Source organism: Schistosoma haematobium, chromosome 7 (genome assembly GCF_000699445.3).
Source record: "Schistosoma haematobium chromosome 7, whole genome shotgun sequence".
NCBI lineage: Eukaryota > Metazoa > Platyhelminthes > Trematoda > Strigeidida > Schistosomatidae > Schistosoma > Schistosoma haematobium.
Window position 1 is genome coordinate 5,997,727 of NC_067202.1, and position 21,304 is coordinate 6,019,030.

At 33.9% G+C, this 21,304-nt stretch overlaps 1 protein-coding gene across 2 annotated transcripts in view; it reads right to left on the bottom strand.

The window, feature by feature from the left end:
• Positions 1 to 2,890: 2,890 nt before the first annotated feature.
• The window catches only part of FOXP1 (Forkhead box protein P1), a 103,254-nt gene continuing 84,840 nt past the window's right edge, over positions 2,891 to 21,304 (bottom strand). Inside the window, exons 8-10 of one of the 2 annotated variants that reach the window (XM_051208408.1) lie at positions 13,648 to 13,684; positions 11,178 to 12,052; positions 2,891 to 7,337 (exon numbers count right to left, since the gene is read on the bottom strand). In XM_051208408.1, coding sequence (XP_051064303.1) covers positions 6,776 to 7,337; positions 11,178 to 12,052; positions 13,648 to 13,684 — 1,474 coding nt within the window. In that variant the 3' untranslated portion in view covers positions 2,891 to 6,775. Of the gene's footprint in view, positions 7,338 to 11,177; positions 12,053 to 13,647; positions 13,685 to 18,148; positions 21,288 to 21,304 lie in introns of those variants that run through there. The other variant, XM_051208409.1, reaches the window with a different exon arrangement.

Genomic DNA, 21,304 nt, shown 5'->3' on the forward strand with positions numbered 1-21,304 from the left:
TATCCAATTGTTGCTCATTCTTCTCACATCTGTCTTCACTTCTCAGCGTAATGTGTTCTTCGATCTTTCTCTCCTCCTTTGGCCTTGAGGATTCTATGTGAGGGCTTGCCTTGTGTCGCAGTTGGGTGCTTTCCTCAATGTGTGTCCTATCCACTTTCAGCGCTTCTTCCTGATTTCTTCCTCCGCTGGAATCTGGTTTGTTCTCTCCCATAGAACGTTGTTGCTGATAGTGTCTGGTCAACGGATCCGAAGTATTTTACGTAGACAACTGTTAATAAATATTTGTATCTTCTGGATGATAGCTTTCGTAGTTCCCCAAGATTCCGTTCCATACAGTAGAACTACCTTGACATTTATATTGAAAATTCTGACCTTGTTGTTGGCCACTCAGTCATAAGTTGAAGCTCCATATTACTAATCTTAAGGCTAAATTAGTTAGCCGATCATGTAAATACCTTAAACTAGATCGAGACAAGTTCCCTTCTACACATTATTGGGTTTACAGTAACAGCGAGATGTGATATAGTGTGAGATAGGAAATACTGGTGTCTAGTAACAGCAATTGTCAATAATAATTATAAACATATATGTATAACATGTGTAAGGTAATTTGAATACGAAATCGGAGAACATAGAGGTTTTGAGGCAGTGGTTATTTGGAGACCGAAAACTTATAAAATGAATTTAAAGAGCTTACTTAAATTTAAAATCTCTCGAAAAACGATGTAGTAGACATCCATTCATATACAGAAGTTTAAAAGTACAAATATCCATCCTATAAAAACGAACTGAAGAAGGTTGTATTGAATAAACAGCAGGAGAAACTATTTGTGAATCTAGGAAATTACACTTCAAATTAAACATTATAAAGGCACTTCAACACAAATGCCGCTTCATCAAAGTTCTATATGTATATATACGATAAAATTACATGAAGATCACTCCATATGTCGTATTGTATAAAACAGTTAGCATAAAAGTTCACTTGGTATTGTTTACTTGAATTTTCGCATTGATGTTTAGGACTGCAGTTGGTGAGTCTCTTATTGACATATGTGCATCCTATGCGTATTGCCTTAATTCACAAGCATTATAAGTAAAGATGGATAGTGGCTTGCAGTGGAATCCAGTTTGACGCTCGTATCAGCCTATTTGGTACTCATCGCCTGGATGCACCTGGATCTCAGAGTTGATGTTCACTCTGGGACTCGAACCCAGTTTTTTATGTTAGAAAAATTTACTTCCAGAGTTGATGTGAAGTAAAATAATCAATAAATATTTGCATTTAGTAATTCTATCTAAAGATTTTAATGATAGATGACTTAACGGCATTCTTGGTTTAGTATAATTTGGTATTGCTTACTTTCGGAGTCAGATCTAATGGACAAACCCCAATACGCTATTTCTTTAAAAAATAATAAATCAACTTGCCAGGACAATACTCTCACTGAATGTATATAAAAGCGATCCATCAATCCACCTTATGACTTCTCCTTGAGTAAAAAGGATATTTGATTTAAAGGCCGTTTTGATCAGACTGACTGGTTTATGTTTTCAATATGCCCATCGTTTTTATGCTTAAAAAGGATTCCTTCTTTGTGTACAGAGCTCCGGAATCTATAGTTTTTTTTTCACAATTGTCCATGATGAACTCGTGTAATGGTTGAATTGATTCTTTTACCTTATTATTTTGGACAAATTATGTCGATAGGTGTGCAGAGTTTACTGTTATTGGACATTTGGGGGCTTGAATTAACGGCATATAAGATGGTTACACCAACTTAAAATTAGAACAGAACGATCGATCGAGTTATTTATACTGATTAGTCCAATGGAAGATCATGTTATACTATGAAACGAGATCCGCATTATGGAGAATCATGCTATGTAAATCAACAGCCAAAAATTTTAATTTCGAATTCAGTCACTTTCTATTACCGATCATACCACAATCTCTGCAATTCATATTATCCAAACCAAGGTTGGCTAAGACAAATGAAGTAAGTCAAATATAATATACGAAATGAGTTGTAGTAGCTACAAAAAAACACATTTCTTTGGATAAGGTAATTCCTGTCTTCGTTTATGAGATAGTTATCAATCACCACAACATACCTCTAAGTACGTCAGACTATTAGACACAATTATAGACACTGATCAGACTAGGTTAATGATGACATAGTGAACAATCATGACTAAAAGAAAAATAGACAATTTGTAGGGGCTTGGTACGCACACCACTCAGTAATCCAACAAGCCTATTGAAACCGAAATAAGCTAATCGACCAATAAGAATGACAAATAAATACAAGATGAAAGATCAGATCAGGGATAAACAATAGAAAGCATAAACACTAATTACAACCAATCAAATTCATTGTGGACAGGATAAGCTATTATTTCTATTTCGAGAAAGATCCCAACAGCTCACTACTCTATTATTTGTGTTGCGGATGATGTTGTCTAAGAAAACAATAAAGGTTTTACTACTAAAGCACTTAGCTCATAGAAAACAACACTTTCAAAACAGTATCAATGTATGATGTAGATCGTAGACTATTAAACCTCAAAAACACCAACAGCCCCTTTGAGATTGTTCGACATAACTCTTACCGATAAATGAAGACTAATAAGTACTATTATCCAATGACGACAGTTACGTTTCCGAAATGCTTGATGGTTTTTTACTTAACGATATATATTAATCAACCTTAATGTTCTTATTACTAGTGTTCTAGTAGTTGATTTTATGCTCTTATTAAACTAAATAAAAAGTTATGGTGAGGAACTGTGTAACCAGTTGAGTGCAGTCATATCGGACATTAGAATGACATTACTAATGAGAAAAATATAACAGTACAACAATATTAGGAACTGACTGAGGTAAGAAATGAAACCACTAGATCTCAACTTAGTGGTTTAGACGTTAGGGGATCACAAACAGGTCTGAGGATTATAGTTCCAACCCCTAGTAGATTCGCAGATGTTTACCGACGCGGAGGTCCATACTAGGAACTAAACGGCTGTTCAATGCTTCCTGGTTTTTAATGGTTATCTGGCTAAATTTAATTTCAATCATTTGAATTACAAATGATGATATTAATTTAATTCTTAAGGGTTTATGAACCATCCCGTTGTTAATATACTGAACTGTAATCAATCTTGGTTAGTAAATATGCATCCTGTACAGAGGAAATATATTTGCAGTTACATTCAGCAGCTAACAAGTCTCAAGAAGGCTGAAACCTACATTCTGGATTCCACCGCTCACTACAATCCATCTTTTCTATAAATGATGTCATCATCACCAAACTTCGGGTACATGTGACTAATCTGCAACTATTGATTCACTGAACATAAACAAACAAATCTATATAAAAAGACAACCATTTGGTCACTAAACAATAACTAACGGCAGGATAATTTTATTTAACATGATAACAACTAAACATTTGAATGATAATAATAACAATGCTTGAATAGAATAACACAAACACAGCGAAATCGTGAATCTTTATTGTTATTCTTCGTGATAGTGATGATAATGATGATGATGATGATGACAATGAAGTTCCAAGAGAAAAAGAAACCGACCAAAAGCAAATAAAAACGAATAGAACCCCCTTTTCTTTACTTTATTATAAAAAAACGAAAATAAACTGATAAACAAACAAATCGTATTAGAGAAAAAGAAACTCTGATTGACTGACTAACTGAGTAGGACAAGTAAGGAGTTAATTGAGAGAAAGAGAGTGAGTTATAATAACAGTATAATTACCACAAAAATTGTTTCAACCAATTTTTTTTTTTTAAAAAAAAGAGAAGAACGACAAATGCACTGGGATAAGCAAGAGAGTTTGATTGGGATCGTGAATGTGTGTATCAAAACCTCTTTTTTTTTCATACCGACAGATATATGTAACCAAATAACCTGGAACATGTAGAAGACACGTTATTATGATGTTAGAACTTTTATTTGTGTACATTTGTTAACTACTATCTATTTTCTGTTCATTTAAGATTGTTCCTATTGTCGTATTTCATTAAAAGTGGTTATATTGCAGTAAGTTGATGGATTGCCACTATCTCTATATGTATATGCATGTGAAAGCATAATATTGACTTGACGATTATCACACCATAAGAATTGTTATAAGTATCCTCATCATAGTCACTATGCTCTAGTTCATTTTCATCAATTTCTAGTGAACGATATAAATGATTCAAAGATGATCCATTGAAGTGGGGGTGGGAGGGCAAACAAAAGATTAAAACAACCTAAAAAGTGATATAAATGTACACCAATGGAAATGGGGAGTGTTTGTGGTGAGGATGATGACAGAAAAAAAAGAGGTAGGTAGAACGTTACCATCTAAAAATAATTATTTTACCCTCTTACCACATCGAACAGAGATCTAAAAAAAAAAACAGTAACAATATGAATAAAGAAGTTATCAAAACAAACTGTTATATTCCTACTGTGGACAGTTGATATCTTCTTGTCTTATAATACATTTACAGATAGACAAAGTTCCGATGACTAGGGTATATAGTTGGAATTATATAATAAGTGTAAAATGAAATATTATTGGATGCATAAAATAGCATCGAATTGATCCTTTGTTGTTGTTTTTTGTCAATAACCATTTGTACCTTTCGTGTAAACTGATTAGAAAATGAATTGTTCAAAATGATCAACTGAACCAGTTTCTCTTTTTCATAAAGGAAAACCGGGATAGTTAACACATACTACTCATTAACCGATTTAACTGTTTATTGATATTCATAAAAATGTCCTTGGTTATATCATGTCGATTCAAGATTACACTCATATTGGTTTGTTTATATTTCCTTTGTGAAACAAAATAACAACCAGATACAAACGTATATATGTATGTATAGTCGTCTATATGTGATTGATGTATCAACTAATATGTATGTTTGTAAGAAAATGTACTTTTGTGATTGTGTTAGATATCTTTCTTAATTCGCCTAAACAGTAGAAAAGAAGAGATAAGGGTTTTGAAACCACATACACATATATAATGCAAATATACATTGTTTAAATAGAAAATAAGGTAGCAGCAGGGTGTAATGAAGTTTGACATTATACAAAAAAAACACAACTTCAATGAACCATAAATCAAATCATTATGTTTATATACGTATAAGATCTTGATACAGAAGAGAGGAAAGTCAATTTTTTTAATAAAAAAAACTGAAAAGATAATAAACAACATACATGGATACTATTAAAAATCTAGTTAATAAGTAGTATATTGCAAGGAGAATGAGGGAGAGAGCGAGAGCGAGAAGAAAAAGCAAGTTTCGATACCGTGAATGAAATCTTGAAAGTAAGACGAGAATATATGTGTAGGCACATGAAGCTATGGTATTATTATTATTATTATTATTGTTATTTCATGACAAAAATACAAATGCTTTAGAGGATGATGTAGAAAAATTGGTGATATGCACCTTGTGGTTCTTTTGGGGTCGGAAGGGGGAGGGGTGAAAAGGCATTACACTTACTTACTTACTTACATTCACACATACATCCATACATTAGAAATTATAGGCGGAATTATTATGAAAAACAAGAATTACAGTTGACGTTTTTAGAAAGAGAAGATAAACTGATTGTTTACTCCGTTAGTTTGTTGTACACAATAGTGAGGCAGGATAATTTCCAAAAGAGAAGAAAAGCATAGATCAGATAGTATGATTGTAATTTATGAAGAGAAAGATATTTCTTGTCATTATAAAGTTGAAAATTTGTATACTTGTTACACAACTACAAGAGATATTAGAAATGTCAAGACTTTGGCAAGAAATAACCAATATTTACATGAAATTTAAAAAGAGAAATTCACATTGTGACATTGAAAATGAAAACCTGTTCATTAATTACCACGTACAATTCGAAGATATTTTAAAATGTGTCTGTGTATGTGTGTATTAGAGAGGGAGGGAGGGAGAAAGAGCATAGTACTAATCCATCATAATTACTGCAAAGAATTTCCTCATAAATGTGTACAAGTTATTATTATCCACATGGGGTGAAAATAAAAGTTGGTTATCTACTTGGAGTGATGTGTGTGTGTGTATTTGGAAGAAAGTGTACATTGTATTTAAGAGTTTCCTAATCATTAATATAAATACAATTCAAGCGCATAGACAGGGGGATCCAATACCACTGATATTATAACTCATACTAATTTTACTACTATCATTTTTATTAGTAGTAATAACAAATTTTATCAGCAACTTAGGAGGATCGTTCATTTGAAATGTACCTAGATAGTACCATTAGTAGTATATAGAAGTATAGATACATCCATACAACATAACTATTACTATCAACACTACAATAATAATAATATAACATTACAAATATTGTCGAATAAACACAATATAAGATGACGATGGCAAAGGAAGGCAGTTAATTTACTTTCAAAAGAGAAGAACGTAAACAGTAGCATACAGTCATCATAATCTATGTACAATATTACTATTTATTTCTGAAAGAAGACAAAAAAAGACAATTATCACTCGAAGTTGAAGATACCAATAGTAGTCTATCATTACGTACATGATTGAACAATAATTTACTCTTTTTTCTTCGATTGCACAATCCGGACGATTGATTCAATAATGAATATGGTGGAGAAATCGGGATCAATGTCAATATCAACTCCAAAGATGTAACATATCTGATGTAGTCTATTCCTCTCTCTATCTCTCTCTTCCTCTCTATTCATAGTGAAACTGAAAATTAGATTGTTGTATATTTTGTAGGATGACGTAATAAATTAGGTACAAGCCGAACAGATGGCCATTTTCGTGAACTTGAATTCGTCATTGTATTGTTTTTATTATTATTATTATTACTACTACTACGAGTAGCAGTAGTAGTAACAGTCTCGTCACCACAATCATTATTATTCTCCACCTCACCATCATCCTCATCTGGATCACAGCTTAGAGTAGTAGTAGTAGTAGTAATAGTAGCAGTGGTAGCCACCGTTGTCATTACTGTAATCACTTCATTAGTATTGTTTATTAGTGCAATTGCGGTTTTGTTTGTATTATTAATATCGATGGGAATTGTATCTACAGATGTTTTAATTATATTATCATTCACCGATCCATTATCATTATTATTACTGTTATTAATAGTAGTAGTATAACTTGAATCTTCTGCATTCAGTGTAGACATTGGCAATAATGATGTTGACGTCGAAGATTTCTCTGGTAATTCTGTTATTCGACTTTGTTCAGTGATTTGTTCCGAGTCAATTATACTACCACTAGAGATGATCTTTGATTCAGAAGCACTACAAATATAAATAAGAAACTGTTTACCCCTAATGCTAAACAAATAACTGAGCATTTAAATGAGTTCATAATTGAAATGAAAGAAGTGTTTATTATCTGTTTGGTACAAAGTTCAGTGTCTAAAGAAAAACTACTCTATAGGACAGTTATGTTGTCATTTTGATATCAGTTGAATTAGGGTCTTATATCAATGACTCGGTCTCATGAGTAAACTATCACTTGGGTACACAGTATCGTTTATTGACTTTAATAGTACAACTTTACAAGTGAAATGTTCCCATTAGATATGCTATTTATGGGGAAAACAATGAAAATTGTTTCTTTCGACAAGTTAAAAAAAAACCGATACTTAAATAAGCCATTTCATTGGGATACTGATTTATGGGAATTTCCTTCCTTCCTAAGAAGTTCTCCACACACACACACACACACATACATACATACATACATACACACATAATCTCTTTTTCTCGTCCTAACAAAGAAAAAGGTGATGAATATTAATCATTAGGATTGTTTTGAAGTCTCAATAAGAAAAAGTCAATAATGTGTATAGTTGAACTGTCATTCTTTTCTAATAATGAACTGACAAGATCAGTTACTTACTTACTTACTTACTTACGCCTGTTACTCCCAATGAAGCATAGGCCGCTGACCAGCATTCTCCAACCCACTCTGTCCTGGGCCTTCTTTTCTAGTTCCATCCAATTCTTGTTCATTTTTCTCATGTCTATCTCCATTTCTCGGCGTAATGTGTCCTTTGGTCTTCCTCTTTTCCTTTGGCCTTGAGGATTCCATGTGAGGGCTTGTCTTGTGACGCAGTTGGGTGCTTTCCTCAATGTGTGTCCTATCCACTTCCAGCGCTTCTTCCTGATTTCTTCCTCCACTGAGATCTGGTTTGTTCTCTCCCACAGTACGTTGTTGCTAATAGTGTCCGGCCAACGGATCCGAAGTATTTTGCGTAGACAACTGTTAATAAACACCTGTATTTTCTGGATGATGGCTTTTGTAGTTCTCCAGGTTTCTGCCCCATACAGTAGAACTGTCTTGACATTTGTATTGAAAATCCTGACCTTGGTGTTGGTTGACAGTTGCTTTGAGTTCCAGATGTTCCTCAGTTGTAAATATGATGCTCTTGCTTTGCCGATCCGCGCCTTCACATCTGCATAAGATCCACCCTGTTCATCAATGATGCTGCCCAAATACGTAAAGGTTTTTACATCTTCCAAATCTTCTCCGTCAATTTTGATTGGATTGGTGCATTCTGTGTTGTATCGGAGAATCCTGCTTTTCCCATTGTGTATATTGAGACCTACTGCTGCTGAGGCTGCTGCCACACTGTTCGTCTTCTCCTGCATCTGTTGTTGCGTTTGGGATAGAAGGGCCAGATCGTCTGCGAAGTCTAGATCATCCAACTGCATCTTAGATGTCAATTGTATCCCGCGCTTCCCTTCAGACGTTGACGTCTTCATGATCCAGTCGATCACCAGGAGAAAGAGAAAAGGTAAGAGTAAGCAACCTTGCCTAACACCGGTCTTCACTTCGAACGACTTTGTCAACTGTCCTCCATGCACGATTTTGCAGTGTAATCCATCATATGAGTTCTGTATGATATTGACTATCTTCTGAGGCACGCCGTAGTGTCGAAGAAGTTTCCATAGTGTTGTTCTGTCCACGCTATCAAATGCCTTTTCGTAGTCGATGAAGTTGATGTAGAGTGATGAATTCCATTCAATTGATTGTTCCACAATGATCCGTAGAGTTGTGATTTGGTCTGTACACGATCTATCCTTACGGAATCCTGTCTGTTGGTCACGAAGTTGGGCGTCTACGCAGTCCTCCATCCTGTTTAACAATACCCTGTTGAAGACTTTTCCCGGTATTGAGAGAAGAGTGATGTCCCTGTAGTTATCACACTTTCTGAGATCGCCTTTCTTCGGTATTTTGATCAGAAGTCCTTCTTTCCAGTCTGTTGGTACTTGTTCCTCATCCCAAATCTTATTGAAGAGAATGTGGAGTATCCTTGCAGTTGCCGCTACATCTGCTTTCAGTGCCTCTGCTGGGATGTTGTCCGGTCCTGCTGCTTTGCCACTCTTGATTTGTCTGATGGCCATGCTGATTTCTTCAATTGTTGGTGGGCCAACATTGATTGGGAGGTCCGCGGGTGCTGCTTCGATGTTGGGTGGGTTCAGTGGAGCTGGTCGATTCAAGAGTTCTTTGAAGTGTTCTACCCACCTGTTTTGTTGCTCTTCAATGTTGGTGATTACCTCGCCTTCCTTGCTTTTCACTGGTCGTTCTGGTTTGCGGCGATTTCCAGAGAGTTTCTTTGTCGTGTCATACAATTGTCTCATGTTTCCTTCTCTTGCATCCTTTTCCGCCGTCATTGATAGACCTTCCACATATTTACGTTTGTCGGTTCTAATGCTTCTCTTCACTTGTTTGTTTACTTCTGTGTATTCAGCTTGTGCCTTGGCTTTTTCTGCTCTTGTTCGACTGGTATTAATTGCTGCTTTCTTGTTCCTCCTTTCTTGAATCTTATCCAGTGTATCAACAGTGATCCATTCCTTGTGATGGTGCTTCTTGTGACCCAGGACCTCATGACATGTTGAAGTGATTGCCTCTTTGATCCCCTTCCAGCTGCTCTCCACAGTAGTTCCTTCTCCATTGAGTAGATCATGAAAGGCCTGGAACTTGTTGCTGAGGTCTATCTTGAATTTGTTGAGTTTGTTAGTATCCTGAAGAAAGGCCGTATTGAACTTTTGTGATATTGTCCGCCCAGTTGTCCAGTGCTTCTTGAGTTTCAATTTCATCTTTGCGACCAGCAAGTGATGATCTGATGCTATATCAGCTCCTCTCTTGGTTCTCACGTCCTCTATAGTCCTCCTGAACGTTTTGTTGATGCAAATATGGTCGATTTGGTTTTGTGTAGAGCGATCCGGTGAAGTCCATGTGGTTTTGTGTATGCGTTTATGTGGGAATATGGTGCCGCCTATGACCAGCTTATTGAAGGCACATAGATTTGCAAATCTCTCACCATTTTCGTTTCTTTCTCCCAGTCTGTGTCGTCCCATGATGTCTTCATATCCAGTGTTGTCCGTTCCAACCTTGGCGTTGAAATCTCCCATCAGAATGGTCAGGTCCTTTGTTGGCTAGTAGACAACATAAACTATCATTTGACGATTAGATTAGCTTACTGTAGATATGAGTCGTATGACAATCTCTATATGAAATTAATCCATTTCTGAATATATTATCTCTTATTATATTAAAACTGCAGAGAATTTGGCAGTAAAGTATGTTTCTTATTGATTGTATGATTGCGCATATCATCACTAACTTTTTTTCCACTCAGTATAAACTCCCATTAATGAGGTTATTACCACTATCAATAGTGATAATAATGATATTATAGCTTGCATTACGAGTTGATCATTAGTGGGGAAATGATTTAAAACTAAGGAAAAGTGAACGGCTGCTTCGTCCTAGTATTTGGCTCCTCAGTGACTCGCCTCAATGATCCTATCGGAATAGTTGACCACTGGATGATGAACCTAGAGATTATTCGAAATTCATGTGTTTGTCATAAGACCTAAAGGTTTAGAGGTTCAATCCCAAACGAGAGTAATGGATGATCACTACCAAGGCATCATCAAGTAGGATGGGACAATTGTCCATTGTTTCTTAGTTTTCAATAGCTCTCTAATTAAGATCGACTTGTGATGTAAACTGTGAAAGTTCAACAATCTTAGCAAACTCTCTAAAACAATAGTAATAATCATAATAACACTAATATTTGAATACTACTGATGTAAGTAGTCATAGGAAACGGAGAAACTCACCTCACCATTTCAATATCTGACTTTAACGAATCTACATTATTATTGCTGTGGATGTTGTTGTTAATAGCCGACATCTTGTCAAGCTGCCCACCTTCCGCACCACCACTACTACCATCAACTCGAACAACATCAACGCCAGTTGGATAAGAAGTGATAGCAACAGTTGGAAGAGAATCTTTGAGAAACGCATTCATCATATCATTATTATTATTATCATTATCATCAGTAGTAGAATCAGTGATGATAGAAGTGTTGTTGTAGTCGGTTGTGAAAACATCGCTTGAAAGTAGACTTGTTGTACAAGACATAATATTTGTATACAATGAGGATGATGACGTTATTGATGATGAATATGAAGTAATTGAATTATTATTATTATTATTATTATTAATATTATTATTATTTGTAGAACTATTGTCAGTTGATATCATTATTGTTGAATTGCCAGCAGGTGGAATGATCATTCCTCCTTCAGATTCATCTATTTTCATAAAATTAGCTTGATTCAAGGCTAAATTACGACTCTGAAAAGTTTCTTGATTTAACCCAGGTAATAATAAAGCTGATAATAGAGGAGATGACTGAGATGGAGTTGTACTAGAGGCACCAATTGTATGAAATGTTGATGATGATGTACTTAATTCAGGAGAGATATTTGATTTTGGTGAATTAGACGGATTATTCGATTCACCCCCTGTAGTGAATGATTGATGCGAGATAATTGGATGTGTTGGTGATGATAATGAAGTTGTTAATTGAGTATCCATAGGAATTGAGGCATCGACTATTCCTGGTATTAATGCTGTTGTGACTTTTGATGAAACAGTTTCATTAGCTATGGCTACACTATCAGTACGAGTAGATTTTGTGGAACCCTGAAAAGTATCGATGCATCAAATCATTTTTTTTAAAAAAGTAAATGAATATTTTTATTTCGCGGATTCAAACAATGTAGAATGAATAAATAATATATTTGTAATAACCCAATGAGTAGAAAAATTAGATTTTCTGACGTTTCGTGACTAATTGTAAGTCACTTCTTCAGAGAATAAATAACCAAATTAAAATTAATCCAATAAAGTTGATCGACAGTAATAAACTTAACAACAACACAACATCGTATTTACACATTTTTTTAGTGACGAAACAAATAGTATCCGAGTTGGAACTAGTTTTTCTAATTCTCATTATTGATCATTTTTTTGCATAATTACTAAGTAGGTATTGCTTTCATCATAAGCTTTTGTTTGACCGACTAACTATTGTTGTACCACTTACCATTCTTAATCTGTTCCCAGTCTATTACTCACAGTCTCCACAATTCACAACCATATTTGGCTTGTCTATGTACAACTTTGACATTTTTGATTTTATGGTGCGATGTAGAGGTATGATATGTCTTTATATAAATCACGTCTTTTAGAAATATAAATATAGCAGAGACTGGTTGCTTTCTTTTTTAACTCGAAGCAGGGTGTAGAGAGGAGGTAGCGAATAGTCAACTAACAAGAACTTGGTTCTCGAATCGAGGTCAATAGTGCTGGTTGGATGTGTAATTATCAAAGTCAGAAACACCAAGCCCGAGAATAAATAGCAGAAGTGAAATCGACCAAATTTGAATTAGGATCCTGATTAGTTATTTGACACGTAATTTTGGTCAGCAGGGCTTCAAGACATAACAGAGTATTGATCATATATTGAGTTTACAATATATCATGAATGCCCAATGGTATATATACGCTTAGGGCGGGGGGGGGTAGTATAACCATTGTCTTGTTTTATGGAAGGGGATTGTTGTTGTTACAGATTCGAATAACCAAATAGCCCATGCTCAACATTCGTCACTATTTTATTTAGAAACTAATTTATTCGAACAGAAAATTGAAACACATCACTTAATTTGTATGGTTATATTGCAACATCACCTGACAGTTCTCCTGAATAAATTATGTAAGCATCTGACAAAAATTGAAGCAATATTGAGGAACTATCTTGTAACGTGGTTATTATTAAATAATCATTATGTTAGTATATGTGACTAATTTATGTATTTCATTACCGAGGTTCTATTAAATATTTATGACCAGTAGAATTAGACTGTGTCGGATGTGAGGTAGTTACCTACTGAAGACAATGAAAGATGGTGGTACAATATCTGGAATCGATCGAAGTGCAACACTCAAATTCAATTGTCTAGTAGTCAAGTCCTCACTTCAAGACCTAGGATTCTGAATTCGATCCCCGATGAAGTCATGGATGTTCACTCTTCAGCAATGCCATAATATAACGAAACAACTATCCTAGTTTGCAACAAATATATAACTTCGGTTCGGTTCGTGACGTCAATAATACACATCATTATTCTAAACATTTCAATAGACTAGTATTTACCTACTCATAAGTAGTTAATGTAAAAGATCATCTAAAGAGGATGACAAAATACATAATAAATTGATAAATATTAGCTTACTTGATGTTTACCTCCAGTGCTATTGGGATACCAACGTCTGTCAGAGAAGAGGAAACCCGAAAAAAAACAGTAGAGAATTAATTTATGAAACTTACATAGAGATTATACAGGAGTACAAGCAAAGAGAGAGCAAACATAAAACTTTAACACCTTTAAACGCATATATATAAATAATCGAGTACTGTATGTTGATATACAAGTTAGATAAAGGGATAATTTAAAATATATCCCTATGGTTTATCTTAATTAACATGGTCGGGTAGTGAAATAGTCAATACTTTCTTTTTCAGAATTGAATACAGAAAACAGTGAATCCGGGCTTAAATACAATACAGCCTCGAGGTCACGGGACTTAGATCTAAATAGAACATTGTCTACAGATGTGAAAACAAATCTTCCTAATGTGTTATTTGTTAATTGTATCATGAATATTATCATTAAATACTTTAGGAATTCGGCTTCAGAGCTCATATTATAGTTTGGAATCAAGATGTAGAGTTTATAATTTAAAATCAAAGTTTGTATCGGGATCTAGAGTTAGTAGTTAGTCTTGTGATGTAAAGTTCAGAACTTAAAATCTATGGTTAGAATTTAGGGTTTGAGATAGCATTTTACCGTCAGTCTAGTCTATATTGTATCTTAATATTTCAAGTTCATTACAAGCCTTAAGAAGATTAGGTTTCTCTAATACTATGGGTTCCTATTGTGTAAATCAATAACACCAACTAGCACACAAAACTTGATCGCTAACACAAGACAAAAAAAAAGACAGAAAACTTCAAAAATCGAATCAGAGCAAACAGAAACAAAACGAAATGGTATAAGTAACGAAAACATGACCTCCAAATATACACACATTTTAGCGAAACTAAAAGCGATAGTAATTAATTAGCTGAAGACAAAGCTCATGAGGAAAAAAAATTGAATTTCTAGTAAGATCTCAGCATTGTTAACAAATTTGAAGTAATCATTTGACCACTTACTTTAGCAGTACTGAAAATTATAGTTCTAACGGCAAATTTCCAACCGAATATGTTTATTCTAATGCCAAATTTTGAATTCCATATCCAAATAATAAACCTGATCCTAAAGTATAAACTCTACAGTTTATCTATTTTCATATTGTATGTATGAATCTTCTGATTGATGTTTAGGAATTACAATGATCGGGCTCTTGTTGGCATATGTGCATACTGTGTTGATTGTCTCGATATTGCCTTAAGTCACAAGCATTATAAGCAAAGATGGATAGTGGCTATAAGTGAAATCCAGGAAGTAAGTTTCGTCCGATTTGGGACTCATCAGCTGGATATACCTGCTAGCCATCATCCATCTCTACATTTCAAACCTCAAATTCTACTCTCAAATCATTAGATTAAGTTCTATATTCCATAGCCTAAATTCTGTTACTAACTTTATTAATTATTCATTGATACTTACTATTTTCTGATTGACTGAATAAGATTTCAAGTCATTTGAAGAGTTATCCATGCTCATCTAATATAATTTAGTTTTATACTTTTAAAAAAACTTAATAGGAAAATTGACCAAGTTCCAATGATTGACAAATGCAAGAAAACTGATGTATTTACGAATTAACATGTATTTGTGAAAGTGAGTACATAGGAAAAACTGAAAAAAGAGAATCTATAAGGTTTTCGGAACGTATTCAGCATAAACAGTATCTGAAAAATAGTAAAGTATTCATGAGTGTAATCACTAGACATTTAATGGATAATGGACACAATGTAGATGTCTCAAGACCATTCAAAATAATTAACATACAATGTAAACCACTTTTACTTTGTTTTCTAAAGCCTATTACCATCACAAGTTTCCAATTTGACATTTATATACAAAAAGGAAGTATACTTCTTGTTGTCATGGTCACATGATCTTTACATTTTCGTTGATAATTTAAAGAAAAATAGTCCCAGTGACATTCTACTCTAGAAGTTAATTTAAATGTTATATTAAATAGATATCTTGATTATCACTCTAATTTGTTAATAATTTGTCTTTATTTATTGTCTCTTTATTATTATTTATAACAGAAGGGTTTTTGTGGATATTATAGTAATTTCAATGGTTGAGATCATGAGTCAACCGGGGCTGTTGTGAGATAGTGACTCACTGATGACAATGGTGGATGTGTCGCTCAATTCCGTGGATTAGTTGAAGTTAGACATTAACACTATTGGATACCAGCCACTTCAATGGTGTAGCAGTCAAGTGCTCGCAAGCGAGAATGATAGGTCCTGGGTCCGAATCTCGTGAGACGAGGTCGTGGATGCATACCGCCGAGGATTCCCAAAATAAGACGAAACGGACGTTCAGTGCTTCTAAGTTTTCCACGGTTGTCTAGCTTCAATCGACTCATGATCTCAACCATTGAAATTATTATTATTAACTTCAACCGCTCGTCTCCATTCTTCATGCATTTATTTTTAGTCTATGAAATATTAATCAACCTTAACTATTATGTTAAGTATATTGTTTCCCCTCCTTGTATTTTTTAGGTCATTTCGAACTAAATTTCATTGATTATGGTATAACATTTTTCTTTATAATAATATTTCTATCGTAAATTTAGACCGTTTGGAAATGATGAGAAGCCTTCAAATAAATAGATTTGTCGAATCTACTTGGACAAATTTTTTGGATAAATCTGTTACTGGATAGCTTGTTACTGCTCTTTATAACCGTTTCCTACAACTCTGAACTATATCAACACTTTAGCTTGAATAATTGAGAAAAATTGCAATGTATAATAGTAATTTTATCCTAAAGTTAGCTACGTAGAGGAAATCGAGAGTATTCATAGAGTTTTGTGTAATTCTAACTCCCCAGAAACTTCTAGAGACGTACTAAATGTAGTAACGATCGAAATCTTTCATTTTTCTAAAGAGCTTCTATTCAATTCTGATTGGATAAAACGTTTTCAAGCATTTTCTGGGTCTTTAAAGTCTTTCACGATGAGTAATTTTTGGACTCATCAGGGTTTTTTTAAATTAGATAATTAATAAGGTAACTCGAAAATTGAAAACACACACACAGAGTAAAACCAACAGCGCAGCTTATATCTACCTTATGTACCAACATCATTAGAACACTTTCTTGTAATGTTGAAGTGCCATGTGAAAATTGAATAGAAACCATATTTCCCAATTAGAGGTCTATACAATTATAATAAATTTCTTGAAAAGAATGGAAATTCGGGGAAGAAAATTCATTCATTTCAATATTTGTTGGATAGAGTCGCTGAAATGTTTCCCACTTGAGTTTGTTAGTCATTTTACATAACAATAGAGTGGAATCATTCTTTTTTTTCCTGATAAGCTCAAGAATAAATGAAACGATCGTAAAGTAAGAATTGGTTGTAATCAGAGAGGGGTTTCGTGGATATTGTAGTAATTTTAATAGTTGAATTCATGAGTCATGGGTTCGAATCTCGCGAAGCGAGATCGTGGGTCAGTCAGTCAGTCAGCTACAACGTAGAACCAGTCATATATATGCATCGGTCCAAATTGCCATACCTCATTAACACAAGATGGACACAGGATTCATAAAAGTAGTTAATTCAGAGGTGGTAATATATAAAAGAAAGATTGCAATAAGAATATAGTAAAGGAAGAAAGAATTAGTTCGTAGAAAGGAAGATATGAAGCAATTTTAATCTCTTAGTTTAAGGGAAGACAGAGAGTGTATACACCGACGCTATTGTGATCGATTCTGAGCCATGTCACCAATAGTCTCCAATCATTGGTTACGATAGTCACGCGGACCCCAACCACTGCTGAGGAGTCCCTTACTAGGACGAAACGGTCGTTCAGTGCTTCCAGGTTTTCTATGGTGGTCTACCTACAATTGACTCATTACTTCAATAATTTGTTGATTAAAACATTAAAAATTCAGTTAATTTTCTTTAAAACACTTGAATAGTTTAAGAAAATTTAGTAATTTTGACGATTTAAACAACAGACAACTAATTCGAGCTACATATTGGAATTTATGTGTGATATAATTAATAATCTGAAATAACTCTGGTACTTCTTCACACTAATGGGACAGTAGATTGGTTAAGACGCACAATGAACGACTTATCTTCGTATACTATTCACTTGCTCTATACTAGACACCCAACTAGCACTATTCTACGACACTTCAACACAATTCAAATCAAGAACATGTGACTCGTTTGACTGGTATGTGTTTTATTCAGTAGCCGACAATCAACTAAACACAAGGGTTAATGAAATATATGTATAGGACACATAAAATATCTGTCACAGTATCCACAAGTTTATCTAAGAAAACAATCAATCCCTATTTCCTCTCGTTCACACAATATAATCATTACTAAACTTGAAATCTAATACGAATATCCCATTGATTCAAGTGATCATCACACTTTAGTCAGCTAAAAAATATCAAGGACTCAGTCATATATATATATATATATATATATATATATATATATATATATATATATATATATATATCAGTTTAGGTGAAAATACCACATCAGCACACCGAGATGAAATCAACAACAGAAATGCCAGAATAGTAGCAATAGTAAAATTAACTGTGTCAGTAATAAAGGAGGCACAGACAATGATTAAAGAAGAAATAATCGCATTGAAATCCTCAAACGATCTAAGTTGAACAACTATTTTAAACCTAGAAGCACTGAACGGCCGTTTTATCCTGGTTTGAGACTCTTCGGCTATGCACATCCACGACCTTGTATGAGTAAATCGAACCAATAACCATCAGTCTTCCACGAGAACGGTTCGATTCACGCATGGGGAGTAGTGGATTCGCACGTCTACTGAGGAGTTCTATATAGAGCCAAACGGCTTCTGGTGCTTTCAGGTTTTTAATAATTGTCTAAGTTGAATAAATTCAGGATTTCAATCATATCCACCAATTTCCACAACCCTATATTTACAAGAACTAAGTAATTCGTGAAACTCAAAATCCAAGGGAGTGCAAAGAAATAATGCATCAACACCATTGAGACTGACACTGAATCGTTTCATCCAACTTCTCCAACGTAGTAATCTTCACTTAGCAACATGATCCAGTTCAATAATTAATAACATCATGTAGCGATATCAAATCTTGGTTTAGTTATCCAACTTTCTTCCAGCATATTCTTACACAAGTAAACATTACGCATCAAGATAGGTGATTGATAATCATAAGTAATAGATATCTTAATCATATCAATTGTTTAAGCAACTGATTTATCATATTTACCAAGTATCCTGAACATAACTTGAATAAAGGAATAAAATTATTCTAATTATGTAATAAATAATACAATATAGAAAGTATACTACAAAAAAGAAATTAGATCAAGAAGTCGGATCGTTTGAAATAACGCTTAAGATGTTAGAAAGAAAGAAATGGAATTAATGAAGTTACTATTGATTGAGATCATGAACAGATTGATGTTAGACCATCGTTGAAAACCTGAAAGCACTGGACGGCTATTTCGTTCTATTGTTGGACTCCTCAGCAGTGCGCATCCACGATCTGCTCACAGGACTTGAACACAGAACCTTCGGTCTCGCTCACGAACATTTAATCTACAGACCACTGAGTCGTCAACCAACGGTGTTAATATCTAACCTTAACCAATCCACGAAATTGTGCGAGTTATTATTAAATACTAAAAATATACTACAAAGTAAAATGTGTAATGAGTGCCAGGGAGCACTTAACTACTTCTCATAAGAAGAAGTGTTCAACGATGACCCTATCAGAGATTGAAACCAGAACTTTAAGATCACACCAATACTAAATTGAAGTAACTCATTAGTAAATAATACTAGGAATAATACACAATAAGACAGTTAAGGTCTATCAAACAAAGACTGACTAATTAATTAATAGACAATTGTTATGCAATTGTAACATAAATGTATATATGAACAATAAACACATAAGCCGGAACTAAACGATACAAAATAATAATTATATTATATATAAAGGAAGAAACAAAGCTTTCCAAAATAAATAAAACGTACACACACACACATTATGTTACTCTCTCTCTCTCTCTCTTTATAAATAAAAATCAGTCCTTAAATCGATAATCTTGTCTGAAAATCAGCCATCATAATAACAATTAATCAATATGATGTCACAGTTTAACCCATAAACAGTCTACTATACATGAATGAATGTATATGTGTACCTAAACAGATCCACCCTCTCTCTCTCTCTCTGTCATTCTCTTAAACAAACACACACGCATATACATACAGGGAGGGGGAGAGGGAGAAAGAAAGAAAACATAGACGGTGAGAGATAGAATGAAGAAATTAGCAAAGTAAATAGCGTGTTTGAGAGAGAGAGAGAGAGAGAGAGAGAGAGAGAGAGAGAGATAATAATGAAGACAAATTAAAACTGGCCAGAATAAAGGAAGAATGTGTGTGTATGGATTGTAAACATCTATATACACAATTTCAGACAACTTCAATTTGATCAATAAATAGGTAAATAAACAAACAAAAAACCAACAAACAAATAGATAAACAGACAAACAAAGGAAGGAAGTGAGAAGAGAAGAGAATATATAATAGAATAAGGAATAACAGCCCAGCTGTTGTATTACAATTACCGTTATGCCTAACATGAAAGAATAGCAGATGATAGAATACTACTATTAATTTTAATAATAATACTAAGAAGAAGAAGAAGAGGAAGAAGAAGAAGAAGGACGATTGAATCAATGGAAAACAGAAGACAAGAATAGTACAATGGTCTAGACGTCTGTGTATGTATGTGCACAGTTTACACGTCCATACATGTGTGTGTGTAGGTAGGCACGAATCTTTAAGGACTGTTTTCTCCTAGTTTATTATTATTATTATCATCATTTACTTTGCTCAAGGACATAGAAACATACATGCACCTACATATTCACAAACAAACAAATAAACAAACCTTAAATTCAAACAGGCCTATTGATAAATTTTGAAATTCATTCCATTTTAAAATACAATTACGTAACAGTAAACAAAATGAATTTTTCGGGGGGGGAGGTTGTGAAAAATTTGACATTTTTTCTTAACATTTTTAAATGAAAGAAAAATTTATGATATCCATAGTAACAACTAATCATCTATTGAAAGTTAGAAAGTACTGATATGGAGTATCTATGGTGAGACTATAAATTATGGATGACCTTTGAGCAAAACGCTAAAGTGATCCTGAGAATGTACATCTACTAACTAGGACTAAATGAGGGTTATAAACCAGTGTAATGAATTAGAAGTATGATTTACAGTGAATGATTAAGGTTAGGAATTCAATTTAAAGTTTACATCACGAATTGCCATATGTTAAAATGCCATAATGCTATTTAACCAAAAGGATGAATGAATTTTGCGCCAAAATTGGAAATCTGTTATCTTAAATCTGATTGCTTCGTCCATAAATTATAGTCTCGCCATGAAAAGTTTACAACCTTTCATTGTACAAGTTACAAAAAAGTACAATCAGAGACATCGTGGCGGCTGGTAATATTCATTGGAAAGAATGAACATTATTTAAATGTCCATTCCTTAACTGCTAACATTTAACTGGTGATCACTCAATATTTATAGTCAGGATCGACCAAGCAATAAGAATATATATATATATA